At 60.4% G+C, this 17,177-nt stretch overlaps 2 protein-coding genes across 2 annotated transcripts; both read left to right on the plus strand.

Annotated features, from left to right (window-relative positions):
* The first annotated feature begins 1,138 nt into the window (after window positions 1-1,138).
* On the plus strand, window positions 1,139-5,700 carry MRGBP (MRG domain binding protein). Its single transcript, XM_027559095.1, has 5 exons — window positions 1,139-1,347; window positions 1,853-1,974; window positions 3,715-3,796; window positions 4,052-4,126; window positions 4,534-5,700. The coding sequence occupies exons 1-5, from the start codon at window positions 1,200-1,202 to the stop codon at window positions 4,719-4,721; spliced, it is 615 nt and encodes a 204-aa protein (XP_027414896.1). The 5' UTR covers window positions 1,139-1,199; the 3' UTR covers window positions 4,722-5,700.
* A 2,241-nt stretch (window positions 5,701-7,941) lies between these two features.
* Window positions 7,942-15,606, plus strand: OGFR (opioid growth factor receptor). Its single transcript, XM_027559094.1, has 7 exons — window positions 7,942-8,150; window positions 10,315-10,383; window positions 10,920-10,998; window positions 11,901-11,979; window positions 12,722-12,788; window positions 13,389-13,537; window positions 14,260-15,606. Exons 1-7 carry the CDS (start codon window positions 8,004-8,006, stop codon window positions 15,275-15,277), a joined length of 1,608 nt encoding a protein of 535 aa, XP_027414895.1. The 5' UTR covers window positions 7,942-8,003; the 3' UTR covers window positions 15,278-15,606.
* Window positions 15,607-17,177: the final 1,571 nt, after the last annotated feature.

Below are 17,177 nucleotides of genomic sequence, written 5' to 3' on the forward strand. Positions count from 1 at the left end.
GTGAAGTGGCTTTGGGCTGTGCTCCGTTCCACCTCACAGCAAGCCCTGAGGGGAGTCCCACTTGTGGGTCAGAGAGAGGAAAGGAGCACAGTCCCAGCGAAGTCACAGTGTTCCTCCACATCGTGGCTCCAGGACACCCGGTGGCACTGGGTCACTGTGAAATCCTCTCTGGGCCACGTGTCCCCACTCTGTGGGGACTGGCATCACATGAGGGAGGCCAAGACTCTGAGTCCCCGCTGTTCCGGGGGTGAGGCTGGCCAGAGCAGTTCCGAATGCCCGCTAAGAAGCGCGAGAGTGTGCCCAGGGCACCCCAGGATAAGGCGCCGTCGTTAGTTGCACTGCACGGAGGACACTGCGGCCTGGAGAGGCTCAGCGTCTTGCCTGGCTCACACGGCTGGCAAACCGCAGAGGCAGAAAGGGACCCGGAAGGCCGACCCGGAGTCTACACCCAGGGGTAGACGAAGAGCAAGAGCGCTCCTAGCCTTGGGTATCCCGCCCGGGGCACCGCGTGGGCGTGGGCTGACGGAGAAGGGGCGGGGAGAAGCCCTTGGGGGCGGGGACGGGCGGGCCGGCGGTCTTGATTGGGCGCAGCTCTGAGCTTGTCACCTGACTGCCCAGGCCGGCCGCCCCATTGGCCCCGCCCCCAGAGGCCCCGCCCCTCCCGACCAGGGTTAACCCCCCAGGGCCCAGTGCCGGTCACCCTGGAGGCCCCGGGCGGGAAGGCTGTACCCCGACGTCCCTGCCCCGGTGTTCAGGAGCCTCTCTGTGCAGCGCTCAGGCCGAGGGTCAGCTGGAGGCAGTGGAAGCCCTTGGAGCCCCTACTCGCAGGAACTGTAGGTTGCCTGTTCTTTTTCTTTGCTTCTTACTGAGGTGCAGCTTGCATTCCCGCCATCGTAAGCGCAGAGTTCAGCGGGGTTTACCCCGAGCTGTGCAGCCACTGGAACTATCTAATTTAGGGCATTTCCATCCATCTACGCAAACCGACTCCTTCGCCTGATCCGCCTGCTCTGCCGGCGCTGCGCCGCGGGACCTTGACGCCTGGGGGCGCGGCGACCCAGCGCTCAGCTGCGCCTGCGCCTGCGCCGAGCGAGAGCCCGAGAGCGAGCCCGTCGAGCGCGCGCCCACGCCGCGAGTGCGCCTGCGCGGAGCTCGTGGCCGTGCCCGCTCCCGCCCGGGGCTCGTCGCTGGGCGGCGGGGCCATGGGGGAGGCCGAGGTGGGAGGCGGCGGCGCGGCCGGCGACAAGGGCCCGGGGGAGGCGGCCACCAGCCCGGCCGAAGAGACGGTGGTGTGGAGCCCCGAGGTGGAGGTGTGCCTCTTTCACGCCATGCTGGGCCACAAGCCCGTCGGTGAGCAGAGCGCCGCGCCGGGGCGGCCCACCCGCGTGGGGGCGGGGCGGCCGGCAACGGTCGGGGACGCGCGCTGGGCGCGCGGGGCGGGGCCTCCTGCGCCTGCACCCCCGCCTACCGTGCCCCCACCTGCGCACCCTGCCCCCACCTGCGCATCCCACCCATGCTTCCTCCAGCAGTCCCCAACTCCTGCCCACGCTGCCCCCTTCTATACCCTACCCCCACCCGACTCTGCCCCCTTCCTGTGTCCAGCCACCCATCCCGGCTGACTCCAGCCCTCACGTGCACCCCGACCCCTGTCCCCTCGTTACACCTCCGCTGCAGACCCCTGCCTTTTCCTCTCCCACCTCTTACCCCCGCACCTCCTACCTCCTCCACCCTCCACCTTTGCCTCCCTACACCCTTGCAACCACTGCCCCCTTTCTCTCCGTTGCCCCCTACCTCTCTTTTCTACCCTACCAGCTGGCCTACCCCTCCCCCACAAGCCGACCCCTTCCTTCTGCAGGTGTGAACCGGCACTTCCACATGATCTGTATCCGAGACAAGTTCAGCCAGAACATCGGTCGGCAGGTCCCATCCAAGGTCATCTGGGACCACCTGAGCACCATGTATGACATGCAGGCACTGGTGAGCTGGACCCCCGCAGACAGAGCTGCTGGCAGGGAGCCCCCTCCACACCACCTACCCTGCCTTTGTCCGCCCCCCCCACCCACCCAGGTCCTGGCCTCAGGGACCTTGACACCCAGGATGTCCCACAGGTGACGAGTTGTTAAACGAGATAGCTCTGGGTAGTTTTATGAAAACACAAGCCTGGTGACAGTAGCTAGCTACTGTACTGAACCTACCTTAGATTTGGGGGGGGAGGCAAGGTTCAGTTAAGATCTTTCCAGGAGATAACTAGGGAGCTGAGGCCTGTGTGGGAGGGGGCTCTTAGGTTGTCAGTCCTGTGGAAAACTCCCGAGGGCTATAGGCAGGGAGGTGACTGGGTCTGAGTCACATTGAGATGAATATGGTGGCTTCTTGTGAGAACCAGGCTGACCGGAAGGCCACCCTCAGGGAACCCCCAGATGCTGGGTCTGAAGGAGAGCAGGTCAACTCAGTAACCAGGACAGCAGAAAAGACAGGTGGGTGTTCCCTGCAGAGGAACAGCAGGAGTCAGGGCCCTGTGGCAGCAGGCGTCAGGACTTGGGGCTGCACCGGCACCCCACCCTGTGCCCCTCCCTCCTCCCACCCCCCTCCCACTGAGACCTGGTGCTTGTCATGAGGCAGAGAGTGAAGCTCAGACCCTCCTGTGTCCTTAACCCTCACCACCACAAGTTCCCTGTTGGCTTTGGGCAAGTTGTTTGCATCTCCTTGTCCCAAGGCAGAGAAGGGAGAGAAATGACAGTACTGCTCTGACCCCCAGCCCGCAGTTAGCACCTGGGAACTTGAGGTCAAGCTGTTGAACTGAAGCAGGCCCCCCAAAGGGCTGTGCCCACCAGTTGGGGCCTCACTCCCCCAGAATTCCCATGTTCAGCAGTTTGACAGGACCCCCATGCTTGTCATATTGGGGTGTCACCTGGCCCCCAGACGCTTCCTGCATCTCCACTCCAGGCTGGGGCCCAGAGCTGGACACAGAGACAAGTATGGCAGGGCCCCTGTCCTGCGGGCCTTTGGTGCGGTAGACAGGACAGATGGCTCTCAAGTGCAGACGCTGGCTTAGAGGGTGCTGAGGCCGTGACGCCCAGTACGGGGTCCCCGTGATACTCAGCTGTGGGGGCCACCAGGGGGGCTCTCAGTCCAGGACAGGTAGCCCTTCCTTCCTCAGTTCCTTGGACCCCAGCACCACTATAGAGCTGATGCCATGGTCACCTGGGACCTTGTAAATATGGGTCTGTGGATCTCACCCCATGGGATGACCATGGGCCTGGGAGCTCTCAGGGTTTGTGAAGCTCCCAGCTGGCAGTTGGCACACTTATTCGCTGACCACCAGGCTTGCAGCTCAGCTCCCAAATTGGGGACTAGAAGCCCTGTCTCCTGAATCCCCTCCCAACCCAGAGACCTTTCCCGCCAGCTCACCTTTCCCTTTGTCTGGTGGTGGTGTTTCCGGCTCTCTGTCCCTCTGGGCCTCCGTGATCTGGGGAACAAGTGGAGCCTGGCGAGCATTCCTGGTGCTGCCTCCATTTTGCTTTGTTTGCCTGGTTTCCACGAGAGAGAACAAAGGCCTCAGGCCCTGCGCCTGCCCACTGCAGCCCCTCAGGACAGCCATCTGTGCTCGTTGGTCACTCCTGAGTTGGCTCTTACATCTCTAGTCACATTTTTTTAAATGTGATATTTAAAATCATATTTTCTTCTTTGCTTCTAAAAAAAACCCTTATTTGTCATTAGCACGAGTCTGAGATTCTTCCGTTCCCAAATCCAGAGAGGAACTTCATCCTTCCAGAAGAAATCATTCAAGAAGTCCGAGAAGGTATGACTCGGGCAAGGGCAGATTTGGGAATGGGAAAAGGCGGTGGTGTCAGGGTGAAGGTCACGAGCCTCAGAGAGTGAGGGTCACTGGCTGGGTGGTGCTCACCCTCCAGGATGGGGCGGTCTGGGGGCCTCCAAGACAGGGGCAGACACCTCCCAAGTCGGCAGCAGCCCCTGGCCTGAGCCACCGTGGTCAGGTGGGGCCATGGCGCTCACCATTGTGGGCTCCAGGTCATCGTCGGTTATCTCCCCACAGGAAAAGTGATCATAGAGGAGGAAATGAAAGAGGAAATGAAGGAAGATGTGGACCCCCACAACGGGGCTGATGATGGTAAGCGTGGAGCTTGCCCTCCCACCGTAGGGCCCCAGGGGCATGGACCCCAGCCTGGTGAGGCTTCCCCATCACTGGCAATGGGGTCATTCGTCTGTCTCAGCAGCTGAGAAGGCAGCTTCTGTCTGGTCGGGGAGAGCCTCCCACACAGGGGAGTCACTCTTGGAGCCAGCCTTGGGGGTGGGGGTGCAGGAGGCTGCCCGACTAAAGTAGAATGGGTGGCAGCCTTCTCAGTGCAGGGCGAACCCCGAGAAGCAAAGATGGGCACAGCCGTGCAGGCACCTCAGCTAGGGAGGAGCCTTTTGGGGTCGATGTCATGTACATAGGTATAGATTTTTGTAACTGAACAGGAAGATGAAATAAAATTTTGGATATTCTGTTTTCAGCCAAATGATTTTGTCTCCCAGTTTTTTCATCTTCAGGAAGCTTGGGGAAAGCAACAGAAAAGTCCAGCAAAGACAAAGAAAAGAACAACTCGGACTTGGGGTCCAAAGAGGGGCCAGACAAGCGGAAGCGCAGCCGGGTCACCGACAAAGTCCTGACCGCCAACAGCAACCCCTCCAGCCCCAGCGCAGCCAAGCGGCGCCGGACGTAGATACTCACAGCAGGCGGGTGCTGTGGTCTCGAGGCAGTGGGAGGGTCAAATACCACCGGCCCTACTGCCTGCCCTCGGGTGCCAGAGGCTCCTGAGGTGCCACTCAGACCGTCTGGGCTCGGATGGCCCCCAACGCCCAGGATGGGTCCCGCTCAGATGCTGAGACCCGGGACGTGAAAGCCCAGGCCGCGTCCTCTCTGGACACTCGTGGGTTCCATTGCTGTGGCTCAGCTGCACCTGGGGCCAAGCGTTGGCATGGGCCTGAGGACCAGGCTGCGTGGGCAGAGCGCGGACACAGCAAGCAATAAATCATGGACTGCCTCTCTGCTCTGAGGGGCCCGGGTCTTCCCGTTTCTCCGTCTGTCCACCGGTCAAAGGCTGGCTCTCAACTGACTGCAGCCTCAGGGGGGGAGCGTCAGGCCACAGGCGCCGGCCCTTCCACCACCAGGGAGACTTGAGAACTGGGTACTTTGCCTCATTCATCTGTACTGTAATGATGTATATAATTTGGTTGGTATTTCACTATTTAATTTTTAAGAAGCCTATTTTACTAGGGTTTTATACGAAAAAAGTACTGCAGAAGTTGAACCTGTGTTGTATTTTTTGCTGAGATGTTTTGTTTTAAGGTAACAGACTACTGAGATACTTTTCACTCAGTTTTTATATGCCAGATACAGAGAATTTGTAGCGGTTATTTTTGTATTCTCGAGTCAGTCCACTCGCAAACAGACCAAATGAATGAGCAGAGGGAGGCAGGCCGAGGACTGATGCGGCCTGGGCACCAGGCTGACTGAGACATACTTGCTTTTGACTGAGGGACATTAAAGCACAAAAAAGCAACTGGAGTTGTGTGATTTTGATATCACAGTTAACTTTTCTTATAGTAGGAGGTTGTCTTTTTCCAAGATTTATAACTGAAGCTAGGCTTTGATGTACTTGGATCACTTGATACAATGAATATACAAACTAGTAACAGGTCTAGAGTGGCTACTTTGTTGCATGTGAGCATCCCTTCAAATAAAAAACCTCAAGAGAGGCACCCAGTCGGAGTGGTGCCTGATGGGAGTAGTGCTTGCTTCCCCGCAGCATGAGAACTGGGGCGGAGCTCAGGCCTCCCAAGTGAGAGAGGAGGCGCTCACCCTCATCCTGACAAACCGGGAGGACACTGGTGCCACCCATCCCCCCAACATCAGCCACAGGAGATTGGAAATCCCTGAGCCCATGGGGCTCCATGGGCTGAGAGGTGGCCGGGTGGGGGTCGGAGGCTGGCACCTGCTGCCCCAGTAGGGCCCACAGTGCCTGGCACGGAGTGTCTCATGTCAGGTCTACTGACCCTGAGCAGCCCTGGCCTTCCGTCCTGACTGCCCCGTGCAGGAAGCTGAGGCAGAAGCTTACACCCCACAGTCAGACCTGGTGCCTAAGGGCCCCATGGGGTGAGATTCCAGGAGATCACACTTTCAGAGGGGCCTCCTACCACAGGGAGGGGCATCTAGATGGCACCCTGGTACAGTCAAATGTGACTGGCACTTGTAAAGCAGAAGCTGGGCCCCATGTGAGAACAAGTGTGTGGCAGCAGGCAGTATGGGAGGCTGTGCTCTGAGTGCTGCAGCCTGGGGCTCCAGCACTGTGTCCTCCAGTGCATGCTTATCTGTTTTCGGGTAGAGGTGGGAGGGCCTGCCTACCAACCCAAGTGCTCTCAGAGCGCCCCAGCACCCATCAGTGCCTCATCAGAGGGCCCCATCCCTCCAGAAGTCACAGCCAGGGTCTAGTCACAGTCAGCTGCAAGTCAGCTAAGAAGGCCAGGCCTGTGGCCACAGTCTGCAATAGGCCAGCCCTGCACAATGCCTGATGGCACCCCACTCCAGTGGTCTTGCCTGGAAAATCCCATGGACGGAGGAGCCTGGTAGACTGCAGTCCATGGGGTCGCTAAGAGTCGGACACGACTGAGCGACTTCACTTTCTCGCATTGGAGAAGGAAATGGCAACCCACTCCAGTGTTCTTGCCTGGAGAATCCCAGGGATGGGGGAGCCTGGTGGTCTGCCGTCTATGGGGTCGCACAGAATTGGACACGATTGAAGTGACTTAGCATAGCACAGCACAATGCCTGGCCGTCTGCCTCTGTTGCCTCCTCCTTGGGACACCTACCCTGGCCATCAGTGGCAGAAGATTTGCAGAAATGCCCAGAACTCCATACCTTTGGGGGAGTCACCACTGTCCTTGAAGGTTGTCCAGGTGAGATGGTACCCAGAGAGATAACGGAGGTTGGTAAGCCTGCAAGGAGTTGGCACCAGCATGAAGGGTCTTCAGCCGTGCCCATGGCCAAGACTGGCAGGTTCTGTCCAGCTCTGAGCTGTCCGCAGATGCAGAGCTCAAGGACTGTCACATCCTTGGGCATACCAACCTGAGGCCTGGCAGCCTGCAGCATTGGGCAGGGCCTCAGTCTCTGTTGACCAGCCCTGAGGGTGACCCCGGGTCATTCCTGTCTCCGGGTGTCTGGGTCTTTACCTGGTGCCTCCAAGTGAGTGACGGCAGCACCCATGCTGCCTTACAGCCACTACCTGCAGCAGAGGGGACAGGAGGGCAGGCCCACGAGGACACTGCACTATGGGACTCTCAGACAACTTGGGGTATCCTCCTAGGGGCACACTTGTGGGGGACATCTGCTACGAACAAGCTCCAGGGGGGCCACCCTTCAGGGGGACACCCTCCCTGAGGTCATCCTTGGGGGGATCATGGTGGAGAGAGGTGCCCTGCAGGGGAGGGTGTTTGGAGGGGAAGGGACGTTCTGGGGGTGCTCTGGGGGACCTCCTCAGGGGGCGGGCTTCCTGTCTACATTCTTCTGAGGAGAACACAGGGGCGGGGCAATGGTTCTGGACATCTTGCGTGTAGGCGTCCTCCAGGGTGGAGGAGGCCATTCTCCAGGGGAAAAGGGACCTGGGAGGGTCCTGAGAGGGTACCCTAGGGACTACCCCCCAAGGGTCCTCTCCAGGGAGAAATCCCTACCTAGGTGGGCATGGGGTGGGGGGGGACAACCTTGGGGGAGAGGGGAGCGTCCTCCGGAGGGGCTTTCTCGGGGGGAGGGATATTCTCGGTGTGGGAGGACAGGCCTTCTCCAGAGGGACATCCTTGGAGGGTACATCCTGGGGACGGTCCTCCTCCGGGCTGGGCGGACCGAGACGGCAGCCCCGGGCCCGCCTCCGACCCGCCCCCCGGCCCGCCCCTGCGTTTCCTCCCTGTTTCACTTTCGCTTCCGCCGGAGCGGGTCCCACCGCCACCGGAGCATGGAGGACTCGGACTGCGACTCGACCTGGGACGAGGATGAGGAGGAGAACGGCGAGGGCCCGCGGGCGGAAGCCGGCGAGGATGGCGAGACCGGCGCTCTGGGGAACGCGGAAGCCGAGGAGGACGCGCCGCCCAGCGCGCTCCAGGTGCCGCCCCCGCGCCCTGGGAACCCGGCGCCCCTGGGGAGGCCGCGGCGGCAAAGGGGGCAAAGCCCGGTTTCTGGCAAGCCATTCCCCGCCCCGCCACGGGGCCAGGTGTGAAGGCACCTCCCAGAGACCCGGCTTGGGGCCCGGCTCCCCATCTCCAGCGGTGGCCCCCTTCCCTCCCTGTCCTCCGGCTACTCGCTTCCTGGTTCCCAGGACACGCTGAGGTCCGCTCCGACCCGCTCCCCCGCGTGCTCCCCCGCCAGGGCACCTTGCAGGGAATCCGGGGCCACTCTCAGACCCTTATCCCCAGGGCCAGATCGGCGCGGTGACACTTCCTCCAGAGGATGGCCCCAGCACATCCTTGACTCCCCTGTCACATCCCAGCCTCAGGCCCTTGGCTCTGTCCTCTAGACAGACCCAGCCCTCAGCTCTGGCCTCCTTCACCGCCTCTCTCCTGGAGCTGCTACCTCCACCCCGGCTCCCCTACCCAAGACTCCACCCTTCCCCAGGCCCCAGAGCCCCCAGCCTGCCCCACTCCGTTGACCCTCACTAGGTGCAGCACCTACCCGCTCTGACTGGGGCTGACCTCATGTCGTCTGGAGGTGGCCTTGGAGGCTACATGTGTGTGGAGGTGGCCTTGGAGGCTACATGTGTGTGGCTTGCCTGAGCCAGGGCAGCTGGTGTGCCCACCAGCTCCTCGTTGTCACCACTGGTTACTTGTCATAACCATGGTTATTCAACATTACTGGCAGTTACTTGCTGGTACTTACCAGGTGTCACAATCCCCGAGTGGGTACGCCATTGCTCCAGCTGGGGTTCTAGGTGAGGGAGAGGGCTCCAAGTGATAGTTGTCACGACGTGTCCCCCTCCCTTTGGGATGAGGATATCTTGGCACCGTATCTGGGGAAGCTTGGGTTCCAGCCTTAGTGGTCTCAGTGATGGATTGTCGTGCTGCAGATGAGCACTCTGGTGTTCAAATTTCTCTCCGGGTCTTGGAGTGGTCGGTCAGCAAGAGGAACCCCAAGGGGCTCCTGGGCCTGCTGAGAAGGCTGGCGACCTCGGCACATTTCCAGTGTTTCAGGGGTGCACGAGTTCCTAGGGTAGGTAGGCTGGGCAGTGGTCAGGGGCACAGATCACAGGGCAGGAATCCACCTCTTCCCCCAGGCGGATGCCCACTGGACGTGGTGCAGCTTAGGTGGCAGGACACCATCCTCACTATAGCTCCATGGGCCACACTCCTAAAGCAGTGCTTCGGCACGTGGACCTTCCTGTGAGATGCCCATGGTCCTCTGACCTCTTCCCTGCCCCTCTGCTATGGCTTCTCTCCTTCTACAAAGTCCCAGTCCCCTCTCCATTCCCCCATGGTCCTTCCTGGCTGCCACACACTGGGTCCCGGTGTGGCTTTTTGGTGCTTCCTCCTGGACACTGTCATTTGTGCACCCATGGTGCTGGCCCTGCTCTGAGCTGTGCACCTGACCACCTGGCCACCTGACCAGGACCCACCCTCTGGACCGACCCAGGGAGGCTGATAAATGGATGCTGATGAGGGGTGGGGCAGCTTCTGCTGAGTTTCATTTCCACCCACTGTCCATTGACCTAACCAGCATCTGGCTAAGAAACCCTCTTCAGAAGCATCTGGGGCTCTAGGTGGCAAGGCCACTGCCCTTGGGTATACAGCCCCTTGCTGCTGCTGCTGCTGCTGCTGCTGCTGCTAAGTCGCTTCAGTCGTGTCCGACTCTATGCAACCCCATAGACGGCAGCCCACCAGGCTCCCCCATCCCTGGGATTCTCCAGGCAAGAACACTGGAGTGGGTTGCCATTTCCTTCTCCAATACAGCCCCTTAGGTGTTAGCTTAGAGCGCAGGGCAAGGAGGAAATGTTGGGGGAGGTGGGGTTCCCAGAGGAGGTCCTGGACTGTGATGCCAGCAAACAAGGGAGGAGAAAGTAATGCTGGAGTCGGGGGGCACCCCAAGAATGCACATTGGCCTGTAGTCCTGAGGGCTCACTCCAGCTACTCTGGCCCCTCTGATATTGCTGGCAGCTAGGCCCAGTCCTTGCTGCCCTTACCAGGGTGGGTCCTCCCTGGGGTGGGTCCTGCTTGCTGGCTGCCTTGAAGAATGGGGAGGGTCTCCCCACTGGGATCTGATCCTTTCTCTCTCTCCAGCTCAAGGTGACAGGGTCCCGAAACTGGAGAGCTGCACGGGACACACGCCGGTACCGGCACCACTACCCGGTAGGTATCTGTGCACACCCCCACCCCTGCAGCCCACCAGGACTGAATCCTTCCTGTAATCACGGGGTGACAGCACCACGCCCTAACTCCCACCACAGCACCCTCACCTTTCACACTGTGACTGCGCCAGCCGCCAGCTCATCCACAGGAGGCCCCACCAGCCCATCTCATGGCTTCTGTTGTCCTCAGCCCCTGCCCTCTGTACCCAAGAGTCTCAGGGAACCCTTGGGCTGTCTCTGGGGTGCAGATGAAGGGGACCTCCCAGCCCTGGCCCACATTGTTGAGGAGGGGATGGTCGTCACTGGTGGTCAGAGGTGGCTGCTGTCTCCCAAGTGTGAAGGCTGGTCCTCCCCTGTGGCGTGGGGGACCCAGGTTTGGCACTTGGGGTCTTCACCAGCCCTCAGGATATCTGGAGGTTGACGGGCCAAGAGCCAACACCTCCTTCCTCCCACCCAGCCCAGGAATGCTTCAGTATGAGGGGTCCTTGGAGTCAGCCTGTTTGGATGACACCTTGTCACCTTTCTCTGGCTCTGTAGGATCTGGTAGAAGGAGATGACAATGGCGACATGCTCAACCTGAGTTTCTACAAAAATGAGATTCGGTTCCTGCCTAACGGTGTGTACCTGCCCAGCTGCCGGCAGCTCCATTCTAGGGGTATTCCTCTCTCCTCTGCCTGTCTGGTCTGCTGGGACATGGTTTGGACCTGTGGCTTTCAGATATACCCCCACAGCACCCACCCCCCCACCCCCCAAAGCTGCTGAGGGACTCCCAGGGCCCCAACCCTTGGCCTGGACACAGTGGCCACCATGCTCCAAAGGGCCAGGCGATGAATGCTGGTGGCTTTGCAGGCACACAATCTCTGTCACGACTACTTGACTCTGCCTCCATAGTGAGGAAGCTGCATACATAAACTAACAGGAAGGAATGGTTTTTACCTTTTTAAACAGTTGGGGAAGTTTTATGGTACAATAACATTTATGACATGTGAAAATCATATGAGATTCAAATTTCAGTGTCCACGGTGAGGTTTTATCAGAACCCATCCACATACGTGTTGTCCATGGCTCCTTTGCTGCACGCGCCAGGGGCCGCACAGCCTCAAATATTCCCCTCCAGGCCCTTTGCAGAAAGTGGGGGGTGCCCTGCGGAGACCAGGCTGCAGCGTAGGGCTTGGTAGCAGGCCCTGTGTGAAGGCAGAACTCCAGCTAGCAGCCTGTGGTTTGTGGGGTGCAGCAAGGCCTCCCTTCTGCAAAGACAGGTTTAGATCTGGGACCACTCTCTCTTACCCGATGGGGCCTCCCAGGTTCTCCCACCCAGAGTGCCAGCATGGCCTGCCCACTCCGGTCTGCCCTCTATCAGCCATAAGGGTTCACCTTCCAGATTGCACAGTGGTGGTCAGCCTAAATTGGGTTAACATCACAGGAGGTGTGCACAACCTGAACCCCAAGGTCCTCATGAAAGGGGCGAGGGGAGGGGCTTTCGGTAGTCCCCCTGACTTGTCTCTGTGGGCCTCCCAGGCTGTTTCATTGAGGACATTCTTCAGAACTGGAAGGAAGACTATGAACTCCTGGAGGACAATCACTCCTACATCCAGTGGTGAGTGGGCGGGGCTTCTGAGGAGGGGCTTGAGGCTCCGCCCGTACTGGATCCTGGCTCCACCTCTTCCAGGCGCCGGGCTTACTGAGCAGGCGCACTGCCCTCTGTGCCCCGTGCCTGGCTCTGCGGGCAGGGGCCAGCTAAGGGGAGACCGGGTCTGGGTTCTCCAGCTGGAAACAGCCTCAGCTGCTGGGGGTTGACGCTGGCTTTGGGGGATAGCAAGAGCAGTCGACTAGCTGGCTCGCTGGAGGCCCCATGAGGCTGTCCTGAATCTGTCCACAGAGCCCCTCTGCCCCAAGGGCGGATTCTAATGGTGTCTTAAGGTGCTCCCCGGACGCTGGCCTGCAAATGCAGTGTCCTTTAAGGACGGCTTGCAGGCGACTGACCCAGGGCACAGGATATCCCTGAGAATAATTCCGCAGCATTAATGGTGGGCGGCAAAGAAGAACGTGAGAATGAAAGGGAATGGTAGAGAGGCTGGTCGCTGTCTGGCAGGTGCCCTCCTGCTGCGTGGGCAGGCTGGACTCTGGGTGGGCTGGGACTCCTGTGGGTGGGCTGTCCTGGGTCCTTATCCTGGGCACTCCCCCTGGAGTTCTTCCATCCTCACCCTTTGACTTTATTGACTGGGGAGAGATCACAGCACATGTGGCACGCCAGGTCCAGCCAGCCCTGCCAGAGTTGAGCCGAGCCCCAGGGTCCGCGAGTGTTGCTTACCAGGCCTGTGCCATCCCTTCCCTCACAGGCTGTTTCCGCTGCGGGAGCCAGGGGTGAACTGGCACGCCAAGCCCCTCACACTCCAGGAGATCGAGGTGAGCTCTGGAGGTCAAGGTACAGGTCACGGCTAGCCACAGGTGTTCATGGGTCCCTTGGGGAACAGGAGCTGAAGGACTCCCCTACCCACAGTTTTATTATCTTCCCTCATAAGTGGTCCTTGCCTCTGGCCCTCAGTGCTCCTTGCAGGCTTCCAGAGAAATCTGACTGAGAGGGTTGCTCATGTCCAGGGGTCTCGGGAAGGGGCCACAAGCAGAGTCAGAGTGACCAGGCTTTGCCTTGGTCAGCCCTGGTTTGGGCTGGATCGATGATGCCTGGCGAGTGGGGAGGGGGCTCCAGGAGCCGGGGAGGCCAAGCAGGTGTGCCCAGGAGACAGGATGGGTGCTTACAGCCCTGTGTCCAGCCCTAGGGTCCCTGAGGTCTTCCCGCAGGTCAGGGAGTTCCTCTCAAGGCTACAGCACATGCCTCAGGCTGGGGAGGTCTGGTGCCAGTTCAAAGTCAAGTGAGCAGCCCCAGGCTCCTGCGCCCTGGCCTTCTGAGCCAAGGCCCCAGATGAATTTGGGCCTGAGGAAGGTGTCCAGCTCTTGGCTGTGTTGCACTGACACTGAGCTCTCTGCCACCCTTGGGGGCTTTTCCAGGCATTTAAGAAGTCTGCGGAGGTCAGGAAGCGGCTGGTCCAGGCCTACGAGCTCATGCTGGGCTTCTTTGGGATCCAGCTCCAGGACCGAGATACCGGCCAGGTGTGCCGAGCACACAACTACCAGAAGCGCTTCCAGAACCTCAACTGGTGAGCAGGCCAGGAGCTTGGGGTTCTGCACAGCTGGTCTCTGATTGCGAGAAACATCTCTGGGGAGGGGCCTGCAAGGCAGAGCCTGAGACTCCCAGCATCCTCTGAGCTTGTGGAGGTGGGGCAAGGGCAGGGTGGGGGCAAGACAGAGTGGGGTGAGGATGGGACCAGGTTGGGCAGGACAGGAGAGGGAGCGGGAGGAGTAGGGGTGAGTGCCACCTGATTCAGCTGTGGGCTTCCTGCTATGGCCTGCCACCCATGTAGGCATGGGTTGGGTTGCCAAGGGGCTCCATCACTTTCACTACATCACTGAGCATCCCACCTGGAGGTTGTGGCAGACATGCTCCCCTCTCCCCCCTAGGATGCACTGGGTGGAGGGGCAGCAGCTCAGGGCACATGGGCAACAGACCCCTGCCTCTAGAGGGTCCCCATCTGGTTCTTCTCCAGCTGTGCTGAGGGTGCGTGTTCCATGGGACCAAGGGGACAGTCACCCTTCTAGGGAACGCATCACAGTTCTTTACCTGCACGATCCAGGCACATAGGCCATCTTCTCAGGGACCTGAGGACAGGGTAGGAATGGGGACTGACCTGTGGGCTGGAGTGTCTCTGCTGGTGGACACCAGCCTCTTGGGGGAGTGTGAGGGGGTGCTGGAGAAGGGCAGTCTTTGGCTGAGCACCGCCCACCCACGTGCAGCCCCACCAGCGCCTCCTGTCCCCACCAGGCACAGCCACAACAACCTCCGCATCACCCGCATCCTCAAGTCTCTGGGGGAGCTGGGGCTGGCGCACTACCAGGCACCCCTGGCCCGCTTCTTCCTGGAGGAGACGCTGGTGCGGAGGCAGCTGCCAGGCTTGCGGCACAGCGCCCTGGACTACTTTGTGTTCACCGTGCGCTGCCGGCACCAGCGCCGCGAGCTGCTGCGCTTCGCCTGGGAACACTTCCGGCCCCGCTACAGGTTCGTCTGGGGGCCCCAGGACAAACTGCAGAAGTTCAAGCCATGCTCACCACCCTGCTCATCCCGGCTGGCCTGCCCCAGACAGGCGAAGGAGGAGGAGAGCCCTGGGGAACCCCCCCTTGAAGCTGGCACCCAGAGGCACACCTGTGGGCTGGGGAAGGACGAGGAGGCAGGCCCACTGGCCGAGGGTCCCCAGCTACCTGGCACAGAGTCCCAGGAGGTCAGAGCCCTGGAAAGGGACCAGGGAGATGAGACCAGCGAGGAGCAGGGACCAGAGTCACCAAACCCCAAGGAGAGCAAGAAGAGGAAGCTGGAGGCGAATCTGCGGGAGCGGGCCCTGGGGGAGCCAGGCGCCAGCGCCTCTGAGGTGGAGAAGATCGCCCTGAACCTGGAAGGCTGCGCCCTCAGCCAGGGCAGCCTCAGGGTGGAGACCCAGGAAGTGGTCAGCCAGGCCCCAGAGGAGGCCAAGCAGCCCTGCCCCCAGCCCCCAGGGGCCAAGGTGGCCGATGAGGTAAGGAAGCGAAGGAAGATGGACCAAGGTGCCAGTGATCACCCAGAGGCAGCAGCAGATGGTGGCACCCTGACACTGGCCACGACTAAGCCCCCTGCCCCATCTGAGTGCTCAGAGGCTGAAGAGGGTGCAAATGGGATCAAAGAGGAAACAGAAGGCCAGGCAGGGCTGGGGCAGAGTGCCCCTGGCAGCCCAGGCACTGCAGCACCGGAGGTGGAGGAGAGAGCAGAGCCCACAGAGGTGGGGCCTTGTGTCCATCCCGGAGAGCCTTAAGGAAGCAGACGCCCGTGGCCCTCCTGGCCCTGCCCTGCCACAGGCCTGGGAGCCACGTTGTCAGCTGTTCTCAGTGTCCAGCTCTGTTGGCCTGTCCCTGGTGGTCACTGCAGCTGCAAGGAGGCCAGGCCCAGTCCTCGGGGAGGCTGAGGCTTCAGCCTTCTTCCTTCCACCTCACTTCCCACCTCCTCCCTCCTGTGTGCTGTCACCCCCCTCCCCCCCACCAACCTTTGTAACTTGGCCCTTCAGGGTCTGGAGGGGTGGGAGGGGGCACTCATTTTCTTACTCTGATCCAGAGGCCTTTTCTGAATAAACTCATTTGACTTTGAGTGTTTCGGTATGGACGGCAGCCCGTGGATGGCCAGGGCAGGGGAGGGGCTGGTCTCATGAGTACCTCTGGCTGGACTTCTGGGTGCACATGGCCCAGCTGCATCACCACTTTGCTGTGGGAGTGCCTGGGGCATGACCCTGGTGCAGCCCTCCTGAGCATGTGTGCCTCCCAGTGTACACCCCCCAAAATGCCTGACCCCATGGCCACCCAGAGCCTCTGGGGCTGGGCATTGGGTCCCTAGGCTGCCTTTTGTCAGCGATTCAAGGGTGTGGAGCAGTGTTAGGTGTGCCCTGATCTGGGGCTCTGTGATGCGCCTCGGAGCACAAGCTCTGTGGTGGTTCCATGGCTCTGTCCCCTCTGTCCCCACCCTGGCAGCCACAGCCGCCCCTCAGCCCATGGGTCCTCCACACAGGGACCCTGGGCCCTCCAACCTGGCATGGGAACAGAGTGCCACCCTCCTTCAGCAACCCCCAACCCACAGGGCATGCTGCCATCAGCCTGGCTTTGTCCCCTGGCCAGGACTGACCTCTCCCCTCCTGACACGTGGAAGTGATGGAGGTCACACCTGGGGGTGGGGGGCAGGGGGAGGGAGCCTAGTTCATTCTGCGGGTTGGGAGCTGGGACCTGCATCCCGCTAACATGCTCCCCTGACACCTCCTGTCCAGTGTGTGGGGGCGGGGGGAGATGGACAAACTTAAAGTCACTTTTTGGGGCTAGTGTGGGCCATACAGTGACCCCAGGGGTCAGAGTCCTTATCCAGACCATTATCAGGCTCAGGTTCAGATGGAAAAGCTTGGAGCCTGGAAGGGGAAGACCCCGTTGGAGCAACCCTGGGGGAGGGGAGTATCTGTGCCCAGCAGTGGGACCTGGCGATAGGCTGGCAGGCCGCTCAGACCCACCTGACCTGCAAGCTTCAGGAAGAGTGATGGCCCAAGACAGGTGGGCAGTAACCCTGGACACTGGCCAGTAGATGTGAAGCCAGCCCCCTGGCCTCTCCCCAGGCCACTGTGGCTATTGGGGCTTCAAGACAGGGGCTGCTCTCCAAGGGAGGGTGTTTCCTGGCAGCAGGTGGGAGGGTCTGCATAGGGCTAGGATGGGGGAATGGGATTCCGGGCACTCGGTCTCTCCTTGACTTCACAGCAAGACTTCCCCAAGTCTGGTCCAGCAGGAGCGCTCTGGCGCCCCTGCTGTGTCAGGCATGGAAGTACAGGAGGAAGGGGGGTTGGGTGAGAGGCCGTGTCAGTAGGTGTGGGATGGAGCTGCTTGCCCCGCCCCCAGTCCCACAGCCTCACCCTGCGTCTGTGAGGATGTCCTAGGATGACTCTTGAAGGCAGGAATTTTGGAGATTCTCTTGTCCCTTCCTGATATAATTATCCCTTCCTTTAGAGACAGAGAAGGGGGAGGCAGAGGATGAGATGGTTAGATAGCATCACCAACTCAATGGACATGAATTTGAGCAAACTCCAGGAGATAGTGGAGGACAGAGGAGCCTGGTCGGCTACAGTCCGTGGGGTCACAAAGGGTCGCACATAACTTAGCGACTGAACAAAGATTGGAGGGTGTGGCCAA

The sequence above is a fragment of the Bos indicus x Bos taurus genome, chromosome 13 (assembly GCF_003369695.1).
Source record: "Bos indicus x Bos taurus breed Angus x Brahman F1 hybrid chromosome 13, Bos_hybrid_MaternalHap_v2.0, whole genome shotgun sequence".
NCBI classification, from domain to species: Eukaryota; Metazoa; Chordata; class Mammalia; order Artiodactyla; family Bovidae; genus Bos; species Bos indicus x Bos taurus.

What these genes read in the sequence shown, in the direction of transcription:
- OGFR (XM_027559094.1), top strand. Translation starts at nt 8,004, where the DNA reads ATGGAGGACTCGGACTGCGACTCGACCTGGGACGAGGATGAGGAGGAG. An exon ending in CGCCGCCCAGCGCGCTCCAG is followed by an intron (nt 8,151 to 10,314) that starts GTGCCGCCCCCG and finishes CTCTCTCTCCAG; the next exon opens with CTCAAGGTGACAGGGTCCCG. An exon ending in TCACACTCCAGGAGATCGAG is followed by an intron (nt 12,789 to 13,388) that starts GTGAGCTCTGGA and finishes GGGCTTTTCCAG; the next exon opens with GCATTTAAGAAGTCTGCGGA.
- MRGBP (XM_027559095.1), top strand. Translation starts at nt 1,200, where the DNA reads ATGGGGGAGGCCGAGGTGGGAGGCGGCGGCGCGGCCGGCGACAAGGGC. An exon ending in GCTGGGCCACAAGCCCGTCG is followed by an intron (nt 1,348 to 1,852) that starts GTGAGCAGAGCG and finishes TTCCTTCTGCAG; the next exon opens with GTGTGAACCGGCACTTCCAC. An exon ending in TGTATGACATGCAGGCACTG is followed by an intron (nt 1,975 to 3,714) that starts GTGAGCTGGACC and finishes ATTTGTCATTAG; the next exon opens with CACGAGTCTGAGATTCTTCC.